The sequence below is a fragment of the Montipora foliosa genome, chromosome 3 (genome assembly GCF_036669935.1).
Source record: "Montipora foliosa isolate CH-2021 chromosome 3, ASM3666993v2, whole genome shotgun sequence".
In the NCBI taxonomy this organism is placed as follows: Eukaryota; Metazoa; Cnidaria; class Anthozoa; order Scleractinia; family Acroporidae; genus Montipora; species Montipora foliosa.
The window spans coordinates 36520893-36533392 of record NC_090871.1 but is presented as its reverse complement, the minus strand read 5'-3'; the positions used below and the strand labels follow the sequence as shown (position 1 = coordinate 36533392).

General features: G+C 38.0%; 1 protein-coding gene across 2 annotated transcripts in view; it reads right to left on the bottom strand.

Annotated features, from left to right (window-relative positions):
• Window positions 1–12500, bottom strand: part of LOC137997372 (lisH domain-containing protein ARMC9-like) — a 118072-nt gene that overhangs the window by 21255 nt on the left and 84317 nt on the right. For both annotated transcript variants that reach the window (XM_068843321.1, XM_068843322.1), the window contains exon 12: window positions 2657–2780. In XM_068843321.1, the coding sequence (XP_068699422.1) occupies window positions 2657–2780 (124 nt within the window). The remainder of the gene's footprint in view (window positions 1–2656; window positions 2781–12500) is intronic.

Sequence of the window (12500 nt, the reverse complement as noted above, 5' to 3'; positions counted from 1 at the left end):
TGTTTTTTGTTTGCGTGACTTACGGCGACATTGTGGACTTGTTTTGATACTGGAAGCAAAATTACAAATGTGTATCGACAAAATAATTCTTGTATCACATTTTTAGTGGTTACAACCAAAGGGTTAACAGACTGAGTTTATCCTTATTCGAAAGATACCATCTTTAGTTTCCGTGCCAATAAGTAAGCGAACCATCCTCGACCGAGACCAACTACAGTAAACATGACCCTTGTCATCATTGCGTGGACAGTCATGTAAGACAGAAACATGTTTCAGTTTAAGGTAATTTAAATAAAAAGAATGTATCAGCTTTTAGCATAGAACAAAATGCGACTGAAGTCATTCAAAGTGTCCATAATAAGGTAGGCATGTTAGTAGCCAGGTTTCCACAGTGATCTGTGAGCAGATAGCGAGGTGGTTTCTAGTCGCGTTTCTCATTTATTTTAAATCTTCATACATTGTTTAGAATCTATTTCATAAAAGAGAAAATTGTTCCAGCAATATTGATTTGAGCAAATAAATGCTGTTTTGATCTGGTTGATTAGTGTCCTAAATGGGAAGAAAAAGCTCTGCATCTGTGTAGAGATTCAGATGTTTGGTGAAATGCACATGCAGTTAAGTTAAACTGAAACGCGCGCCAAAAGCGGTTACAAATATTTAATTATCGATAGCCAAAACTCAAACATTGTTCTTCCCTATTAAAGGTTTTCCGTCCAGCGACAAGCAATTCCTATCATTAAAAACTTATCCTCCGTTTTGGGCAAGCAGGATAATGCTGTCTTGAGGTAGCTACATGTAGATTGCTTCTCCCGAACGTGCTAAGCTATTTGAACTTACCTCTCCGGATGCGGGTGGGTATCACGCTAAATGTATCACTTGGAAAAAATATCCAGCCATATACGTATTTTAGCTCAAAATTCAGAGCGGTAAAAAATGGTTTGCTCACCTTTTACCCGAGGACGGACTACACGTACAGAAATGCAGCAAATAATATAATACAAATAGAACGACAGCCAGAGTTAAGTAACTGATTTGCATTTTTGAGTACTCCCTAATCTATTTCTAGTAATCTTTTCCTATCGAATAACAAGTAGGGAGCACTTATGTATCGAATAACAAGTGAGCAGCCTGAGTTTCACCGATAATACAGCGTGACAAATGTCTCGTTACTGCGGCGTAAATGAATAAACTGGGGTTTCACTTTTTCTCGCTCACTCACGCCACACTATCGGCGATAATCGAACCAAACTTATGTCTGGCTTAGTCGCACAAGCGCGACAAAATGGTTGTCTCGCTTTGTCTCGCTCAGTTCTGGCCTTAAAAACAGCTTTATGGCCCGAATCGGGCCCGAATCTCGCTCAATCAGGCCACAAATTTTCGTACGGGTTGTTTCAATAATCAGATATAGTGCAGGAATTGTCGAGTGGACTAAAGATGAACTGAGGAAAATGGATCGCAAAACCAGGAAGTTGCTGATAATAACCAGAGGCTTCCATCCGCAAGCCAACGTAGATAGACTGTATCTGAAAAGGGCAGCGGGAGGGCGCGGATTATTAAGTGCAGAAGACTGTGTGAACATTGAAGGGGGCAGTCTGTTCAGATACATTGGAGAAAGTAAGGAAAGATTACTTCGTTTCGTATCGGATGAAAATATTCTGGAGGAGGGGCCTACAAAAATAGAAGTGTCGGAAGAGAGAATGTCTAAATACAAGAACAAAGCATTACATGGGCAATTTGAAACAGCTACAGAAGAAGTAAGGGACCCAGAATCCTGGGGTTGGTTAAAGAGGGGAATACTAAAAAAAAGAAACTGAAGGACTGCTAACCGCTGCACAAGACCAAGCATTACGGACGAATAGTATTGAAAACAGGATTGATAAAGAGGATGTTTCTCCCATGTGTCGGTTATGTGGAGAACAAGAAGAGACCGTAAGTCATATTGTAGCGGAATGTAAGAAATTAGCGCAAAGAGAGTATAAAAATGTGGCAACATGATAAGGTAGGCCAAGTTATCCATTGGAAACTCTGTCAGAAATTCAACATCCCATGCAAAGACAAGTGGTATGATCATGATCCTGAAGGAGTTATAGAAAACGATCAAGTAAAGGTGTTATGGCACTTCCGAATTCAAACAGACCAAATTGAGCATAATAGACCTGATGTAGTTGTTCTTGATAAGATAGAAAGATCATGTTATATGATAGATATCGCATGCCCTTTTGATACGAGAGTGCTGGAAAAAGAACAAGAGAAAATGGAAAAATACCAAGAATTAAAAAGAGAGATTGGGAAAATCTGGAACTGCCGAAAAGTAATTGTCATACCAATTGTCAATGGTGCACTAGGGACGTTTAGCAAAAATTTGAAAACACCGTTGAAGAAAATTGGACTAGATTGCACGTTATTACTACAAAAAGCCTCCTTGCTGGGAACGGCAAGAATCTTGAGAAGACCACTAGACACCTAAGGCCATAGGTCGTGGCTTGATGCCTAGTTTACAAACCATGGTAACAACATATCGTGTGAATGTACGAAATAATAATAATAATAATAATAATAATAATAATAATAATAATAATAATAATAATAATGTTCCCAATGGTTGTTCATAACACAATAATTATCCCAAAATATTAATGATTCATTCCAGTTTTACCTGAGACTAAGCTTCTGCAGGGTTCCCAGAATGTTTTCACTGGTGAGGGAATTTTTAGACTGCTCAGTTAGAGCCAACAATAAGGCATGCACAAGGGATGAGTTCTGAGCTAAATAAGAGCGACCTGTGACAGATAAAAAACAAATATGATTCATAAAAAATTTTGCGTCAGTGATACGATGTAAGTCTGGATTTCTTTCTAGCTTCCTCAAAAATGCAAATATGGCTTCTGTTGCTGCGATGAATAATAATAGTATTTTAAAATTAATTTTAAATTATTAAATTATTCTTTACCTATTTATCAGTAATTCGTGATTTCCCCACTCCCATGATGCAATACGTTCTTGGGTCATCTTTCCATAAAAACAGGCGAAGTTATTTCACTCTTGAGACTGTATCATGCTTCAGTGAACTTGATATCCATTAGTTTAATGCAAAAAAGAGAAAACCCAAACTGAACTGCATTATGGGACAGGTGAAAAAAGCGAATTGTGAATAACTACATGTATAAAATACATTATACTCAAATAATATATCACACTCCACAACAGAAGGCACAAGTTCTATTAAATGTATAAACAAACCAATTTCAAGAGTTTCCTAGTAATGGGTAAAGGAATGAAAACAGTCATCAGTAGGTCATTGGGCGCCAATACACTGGCAGTGCTACTTTTGAAGCTCTTAAAATCTCTCCGTGAGCACGAGTGCCTAACTGGCAGCACATGCTTTCTTTAGCTCTGCACTAAACTCGGAGTTTCGACGCATTTCTACACATAAAATCTAATTCTGTTTTCCTGCAATGGGTGCTGTCTATACAAGATGCTTTTTGAACAAATTGTTATCCTCGCCTAACTGCAACATCAAACTTTCTTCTGTCCTGTGGTGCCGCTTGACTACTCTCGGCATAGCCCGTGTCAAGCCAACACGGCGCGGGTCTCGCCCAGGACTAAACAAACATCGAAGAAATCTGTTGCTGTGCCATGGAACTGATCATTTACAGCCGTTGTCTTGGGGACTTTTCTGCGGGGATCCCTATTCCTTTTGATGCGAATTGCGGCCAAGACGAACGAAATTTGCATATTCCTTCTGCAACGACATTAAATATTCAAATTGACACCTTCGTCTGTGGCAGTCTAAACAGTCGTCCCATCCCAGTGATCCAGTCCCGTAGTCACTCGCGGGTTCGATCCAATAATCCTGCACGTTTTAAGGGCAGGGCGCTAAGCATCATTTTACCTGATTGTTCCTATAGTCTGTGCTTAAGTATCTATGATCTTGACACTTTGCGGTCTCGGCGTGAGCAACAGTGTCTTAAGTTATTTAATGTAATCTCTGGTAACCACAAACTATCCCACTTACTTCCTCCCAATCATGTTAACCATTATAATCTAAGGAGAAATAGAAAGTACGACCTCCCAGGTGTGCGCACCAAGCGTTTTCAGCGGTCATTCATTCCGGCCATGTGCCGATTAGCCAACAACACTGTGTAAATATGTGTTTGATTAGCTATCTGCTTATTGTTTTGACTTCTGGTTTTTTAGAATTTTGCAGTATTTTAAACAAATTTAAATTAGTCATACTCATGTATCTTAACATAGTATATATAGTGTATCAATGTTAAATTTGTGAAGTATTATGCAATTCAGCCTTTTGGCTGCGAAGTAATATTTTTATTAAACTATCTATCTATCTATCTCTCAGTGCTTTGGCTGATTTTAAATTCAATGCTCAGAAGAAAGCTTCAACCCTCAACCCAATTTTTCACAATGTTTTACTTTCAGATGAACTGTTTCAAATACATTAAAAAATAATTGTTTTACTGAGCATTTATTTTACCATACTGATAACAAAACATAATGAAACAGCAAGAGAAATCATATTTTTCAAAGAGGCCAAAAAAGCCTAGACAAACACCTCTTTAAAACATAAAAACAAGGTTCGGCTTGACCAGAATCTCAGGTAACTTTCCGCCAAAACACAAACACAAAAAGGAGAACCATACAGTAAATCTGCTTGGGTTCAGGCTCTGAATTTAAAGATATCTAAAGCCGGTTACACATGAGCAACTTTTCCTTGACAAGTATTTGACTTGATAACTTCTATTTCCTCTTGTGTAAAGAAAAGCTTATAAAGACTTCACAAGTTTCAGAACTTGCTGGTCTGTACGGGTAAACAAAGTAAAATTGTTAAGAAACTTGATGCATTCAGTTGTGAGCGCTCAGTGGTCTTGTTCTTGTGGTAGCTGTGTTGGCAGATGACAACGTGGCCGGGAAAAGCACTGTTCATCAGACCGATTCTGGTACATCACTTCTCCTTGAATCTCTAAGATCAAGAGAACGTTTGTGGAATACCAGAGTAGATGTCAATTTTGTTCTATCCCAGAGTTTCAAAGTACAAGAATAGATAGTAAGTTGCATGCTTGGCTACAAGGCCTTGAAAACATTGACCCAAATGGACCATTTTACAGTTACCTGGCCTAAGAATGGATGCAAGGCTGCCATTGACCCCGTTTTGATACAAACCTTTGCGCTATAGACTAATTAGGCCACATTCATTATATCAATATTCACACATGGCTACAAGGCCTTATGGTTAAATTAGAATAATTGTCTAATTTGGAAATTTGAGTGATATTGAAGGTCTCCCAGGGGCTTTGGGGAACTAGGGAACATTGGGAAAATATCGAAGGGAACAGGGGAACAAAACGTTACAAATTTGAGGACGAAAACAATTTGATATAAGAAACTAGACGCTCCATGAGCGTACACTGGGTTGCCTGTGGTGTGTGTTACTCAAAAACAGATGGGACTGACTGAGTTGGGTGGTATTAAACTGCAGCATTCCAGGCAATTTTTTCAAGTCGGGGGTCGTTAAGACCATTAAGGGGTCACCCAGAAGTCATGCCAGCAGAGGCCCTTTGGCTCACAAATTCATAAAACGAAACAGATCGTATTCTAAATTTAAAAACATGGCTACCAGCCAATCAATCTTTTGTCAGAAAGAAAAAATTCCTGCCATTTTTAGATAAAATTGGCACGCATTGCGTACGTGTGGTAGTGCAGTAAGACAGCGCTTTATTCCATATTGTCAACTGAGCTGCGTTTTGTCTTCCAGGAGATTGAAGTTGTCGTTTTGTAATATGTAGCTCTAATGGTACACAATATTGCATTGGTATTGTATATCATTGTCCTGCCATGGTACAAGTCTTAGGTAAATAGCCCCCTGAGAAGACATGTGGTTACTAGCAAAGTACTGAACCCAGAAAGACTGAAGAAAATAAAAGGGAAACGAGAAACATTGGCTTCAGGGCTGACATGTTGTTCTTTTCACCACAAGTTTAAGCGTGCACTCTGAGCACCTATAGGCTGTGTAATACAAAAGTTCACTGAAGTTAATCCCTGCCCTGCGAGGTTAGTATCTCGATGGGTGACCTAAAAAATATATCACTTCGTAACAGAAGCATAGCGCCGAAAGTTATATTTTAATGCTCAAAAATGCGAACTAAGCAAGGTACAGATTTTGTTAGCTTGCTTTATGCAAAACAAATATTGATGCAAAAGTAAATAAATATTGATACACAGTTTTAGAAGAGCAGAAGGAAGTTTTTAGGACGGTCAATCGAACAAAAGATATTTTGCCATCAGCAAAGAGAGAGCCTGGGCGAGGCTTGCGTGCGGATGCACATTTTGTGAAGGAGTAATATCTTCCCCCAGTAATTACAATTCTCGAGTAATTCGCTGATTACCCTTACAAAAAACAACTATATGCCTGATAATGTAAAGACTAAAGCAAAACTCAAGAGAACGTGGCTCTCTTGAAGAGGACCAACAAGACTCCAAACGTACCAACATGGCGGATGTTGAGCTTCAACTAACTAACGTAAATAACGATGAAATAACGTCTGACACCAACGAGAAAGTAACGCTGTCGCTGAGATGATCAGCCTTTTGGATTTAAAAGAAATGTTGGTAGATATTCAGATAACGGTCTCGAATATTCTATTCCAGAACACAAAACTCGCCTTCGAGGTGGCTGCGCTACGAAGTGCAATCCAACAGCAGAAAGGTGAGCTAATCAATGTCAAAACTGCCCTGGCCAAGACTCAGAAACAACAAGACGATTTGGAAATTCAGCTAGCTGCAGAGACAAAAAAACTAAAGATCAAGAGGCTGAAATGGCAGAGCTTTACGACCTCCAGGACTCACTGGAACAATATACTAGAAAAATTTCCCTTGAAATTCACGGAGTCTCTGAATCCGCCTACACCTCGACTGAGGAGGTTGTCCTCAAACTAGCTGAATCTTTAAAATGTGGATATAAATCCAAACGATATCGAAATTTCTCACAAGCTGCACAGGACAGGGATAAAGCCAATTATTGTAAAGTTTCAAGGCCATAAAGCGAAAGCAAGAATGTACAAGGAGAGAGCCAGGTTAAAGCATATCCCTGTGTCAGACCTATATCCCGATTCAACAACTGCAACTCGCGTAGAATCAGGACAAATCTACCTGAACGAAAACCTAACTTCCTATAGGCGGGATATCCTGAAACGGGCGAATCAAATGTGCAAAGATGGTTCGTTGACATCTGCTTGCTCAATCGATGGGAAAATATACGTTAAAACATCCCCAGACGGACGTCCGATCAGAATCTACAAAAAATCAGAGCTGGAAAACCTTAGCTGGGGGCAAGGACCAGGTGCCCGAGAAGTCAGGAAGGGAATCTCTTAAATAATTTTTTTTTTAAAACTTTGTTTTGTTTATCTTTTTTGTTTCGGTTTTCGTGTTCGCTTTATTTATTTATTATTTTAACCTAATTTTTAGTTTTCTGCATGTCTAAATTAACTTATGACATAATATCGCTTAATGTTAGGGCAATAAAAGAACAGAGTAAACGGAGGAGTATTGTTTCGTATCTTAAAGATCAAAAATCTAAATTTTGCTTCTTACAAGAAACATATTCTGATCTGAATGATGAAAACATTTGGAGAAATGAATGGGGAGGTGAAATATTCTTTTCCGATGGCACCAGGCACAGCAAAGGTGTTTGTATCTTAATTCATCCTTCAGTGTGAGATAAGGTCGAATTCTTTTTCACTGATAAAGTGGGAAGAATTGTCTTAATTACAATCGTTATTAATTCCTTGAAGTTATCGCTTTGTAGTATCTAAGCCCCCAACAACCAAACTGAACTAGAATTCTTACAGGAACTAAACAATTGTCTTATAGACAAAGCAGAACTGACTACACCGATAGTAGGTGGCGACTGGAACTGTACCCTCTCAAAGAGCGATAAAATAGGTGGCAAGCCGTGGAAAGTAACAAACTATAGAAATCTTGTCCTGACTACTATGGCCATTTTTGACCTTATAGATGTTCAAAGAGTAAAACACCCAAAGCTACACAAATCCTCTTACGAATCAAAAGCTCTCCAAATGAAGTCAAGAATTAATTTTTTTTTATTGCTAAACATCTACAACAATTCGTAAAGAAAAGTGAAATTTATTCCTCAATAGCACCCGACCACATAGCAATTTACATTTTGTTGTCGTGGACTAACCTAATGCCCAGGGGACCCGGAATTTGGAAGTTTAACAACTCTCTTTTGAATGATGAAGAACACGTCAACAAAATCCGTGAAACTTACACCCAAACTTGCATTTATTATTCTGATTCAGTAAACAAACTGCTTTTTTGGGAAATGCTTAAGATGGAAAATAGAGCAGCAACCATTTCTTTTAGTAAAAATATTGCTAAATCAACACACTGTAGGGAGATGGAAATTCGACTAGATGTGTTAGAAGATATCATTTGTAACAACTTTCACTCCTCTGAAATCGATCTGTACTTATAATAAAATCCTGGGGTCTATCACAACTCGTTTATTCAGCCTCCAACCTCAATGTTCCTCAAGAAATAACTCCGATAATTAAGACAAAAGTGTTCAACTTCCTATGGAAAAATAAAAGAGATAAAATCAAAAGAGCTGGGCTTTATCAAGGTCGAGAAAAAGGTGGCATACGTATGACAGACATCGAAACTATGGTTAAAGCTCTGAGGCTCGCTTGGATTCCAAGGTTATTGACCCCAGAAATAAGTAATTGGAAAACGATTCCAAATTATTACCTAAGCAAACTTGGAGGCTTGAACTTTCTATTGAGATGTAATTATGACGTAAAATATATAGACAGCGGTCTCCCCCTGTTTTACAAAGATATTCTTACTTTTTTCAATGAACTAAAAAATCTCTACAGCTACGATGGTATGCAAGATATGGTCCTATTTAATAGCAAGGAAATTCTTGTCGGAGAAGACCTGTTTTTATTAAAGAATGGTTTGACAATAATATTTTGTCCATCCGAGACCTACTGAAGAGTAATGGTCAGCTACTGTCTTTCCAAGAATTTCATAACAAGTATAACTGCGATACCAATTTTCTCCAATTTTATCAAGTTACCAGCGCAATCCCAAAATATTTAGTAATCAAAGCAAGAAACACAGAGCCACTGACAAATGAACCTTATATAAGAAACAACTTTCTGTTTGAGCTAGACGACTCTACACAAATACAATTGGAAAATGCTAAAACTAGAGACTTCTACGGTTTACTAAACCAGAAAATCCACACTGTTAGCCAGACTGGCCCAATGAAGTGGAACAGTATAATAAGACTTGATGAAAATGCCTGGAAAAAAATGTTCACCTCCCTAAAGAACGTCTGTAAGGAGACAAAACTGAAAGAAGTCCAGTTTAAATTAATTCATAGGATTGTAGTTACTAAAAAGGAGCTTCATCGATATGGTATTAAAACGGATGATGAATGTCTCTACTGGAGGATTCAATTGAAAACAACATAAATTTTGAACCGTGAATATAAAAAGTTACCATCAGCGAAAAACATTTTGGGAGATTTTTGCTAAGTTCAATTTTGTTATTGTACTTTGGCTGCACAAGTAAATTGCAAATGGAAAGTGACATTGAATTCAGCGGGCGCCGTGATCAAGTTACCGCGGCGTGTTTACTCGCCAAACGGTGAGGCATCTGTGTCAAATGATGGCAAGATACAAGATTTTGGTTCTTGTTACTTTTTTTTCTTTCAAGTGTTATAATGTTTGACAAGAAATGTGTGAATTCTGCAAAGTCAAAAATTTACTCTCCAAGACGAGGTTATTTATCACCAGGTAAATTCCATCGTTTTGGAAATAACAGCTACTTTATTATTCATCAGCATCACAATTTTTTGCGGATTTTGGGGCTCATTTTGTTGAAACTCAAGCAAGCTTCCAACATACCTGTTTATTTTTGTGACTTATGAACTCGCTGCTTACAGAGCACAACCACAAAAATCCCCCCATATCACATTTCAACCCAGGTTTGTTAACCTCAAAAATTACACAACATGATATTAAAATTCACAAAGGCTGGAAATATCACAAAAACATTTTCCAGCGAAAACGTTATTGAAACAAACAACCTATTTGCTATTAGCGGCAAAAAACCCTTCCTATTTTAATTGTGTGTGTGCAAACAAGACACACGATCCATGTCACAAAGCATTTGCAATTAAATATGTTTCTGACACTTCACATCAAACCCTTTTTGAAAGAACCTTGACCGTAAATAATGAAGCACAAAAGAGACAACAAGCTTTCATTCAAATAATTCTTCACAGTCACATTTTCACTTTTTTTTACCTTTGCAGAGTTGAGTACAAAATAAATGTAAATTGCCAGACAACTAAGATGCGACTTCATCACTGTGATGGATTCAAGGCGTTTGATTCCTTTAATGTTTGTTAAATCCATAAAAAAATTGCCATTTGATTTCAGTGTTTTATATAATACCATGTTAGGAAAATATTAGAAACAAAGCTCACTTGATATCCAACGGTGAAAAATGAAATTGTGACCATTACTCATCGCTTTAAAGATTCCAGATATTTATTTTCCAACGCCTCTCTTTTTCATCCAATTGACGTTCCATTCTTGAGCTCCATGAGCGTATGTTTAGTTTAAAGATCCAGTAAAACGCCATTCGCGTTACAATTACTTTCAACGCCATTCAAGGTTAACAAGAATTAGTGAAATTTCCAATTGTTACTGGAAGACTGTGCAGAGTTGAGTACAAAATTATAAATACAAATAGCCAGACAAAAGAGATCACAGATCCACTTGAGGTGTTTGATTCCTTCTCTGTCTTTGTTGAACCCATAAGTTACCAGAGAATTTTCCATTTGGTTTCAGTGTTGTACATAATACCACACTTGGCTTGGCAAAATATTAGAAATACAGCTCACTTTGATTACGGCTAGACGGACGAAAGATTGTTGTCGAAGTCCATTACTTGTCGCTTTTAAGATTCCAGATATTTAATTTTTACTACCTGTCTTGTTTATCCAATTGATGTTCCATTCTTGAGCTCCATAAGGGTATATTTTGTTTAAAGATCCACTAAAACGCCATTCGCTTTACAATGCCTTTCGATGCCACTGCAGGTTAATTAAATGTTCTCCTGTGTGCATCAGAGAAATCTACCCATAACCCCAGCCCCCTCAAACCTAACATAATACGCACAGAAGACTCTATGCACAAAGACAACACTTAGCAGGGGAGTGACGGGCAAGACTTTTGCAGACACGGAAAAGAATAAAAATAAAAATAAATAAAAACACCGAGAAATATTACACATTTTCCGACTGGGATTGCCATAATGGGAACCCTGTTATAAAGAGCGTTATTTCTGAGATTTTATTTATGGTCATTTACACACCACTGTCATTGGTTTTGTCTACTTTACACAAGAGATCACTCAAACAAAGTCAAGGCTCTCAGCTGGTCCGAGGGTCACAAGTTGGTGTGAATTGACAAGATGGCAGATAGATTGTTTGCTCATCAGCAATGAGTTGGTCCTTCAAAATTGGAATTGGGGGCAAAAGTGACAAGATGTTGTTTGATTTTATTTTTTGAGTTAGAGAAGGATTTGAAATTGCAGATCGGTGTAGCCAGTTAAACATAGCGAGATTCAGAGTGATGATGAGAGCTTTCAGACGAGATTAAATAAACTGACAAGTCAGGTGGAAGCTGTTGCAAAGGCTATCGACGAGGCAATATCTTATAGTTACCAGTATAACCTGAAAATAGTCGGATTTCCACAAAAGAACGAGAAAGAAACGACTGAAGAAACAACAAGTCTTTGTTTAAAGATTCTCAAGAAAATTGGCGTGGATGTCACAGACACATTGACATTGCTCATATAATTCCAGCAAGAAAGCAAAATGAGGCGCGTGGTTCGGGAGACGGTGCTGGCTGCAAGGGCAAACTCAAATCGTCTCACATCAAATGATTTTGATCTTCCCTCTGACAGCCAAATCAACCGCATTGGAATTCTGAGTCGCCTATTGCCGAAGCTCCAAGATCTTTTGTGGTCAGCAAGTTTTGTTGGGCAAAATCTACAGCAGTGTTCCTTCGGAAATCTGATAATTCCAGAATCTGTAGGATAGAGTCGGACAAGGATCTTGAGGATCTACGAGGAAATGAGTCTACTAATTATGAATCTCACAGCTAAGTTTATCTTTTTTTTCCTTTACTATTACCATATAAATTAGTGGCCTGTGGTCACCATCATGGCAGTTAAAAACCAATGTGTCGACAAAAACCTAAGGTGTACTTTTGCGCGAACTACCATATTTTGATTTTCGAGGGGATCTCGCTTCCTTTCACGGGCAATTTAAAAACTGTCTGTCCTCCGCTAAGAAATCTAAAAGAATTCTCGAAAGACTGTCTGGCCTTTATGACCTTGATTTATTTAGTATGCATGTGGTAGATATTATTCACTGCAAAGCTTTG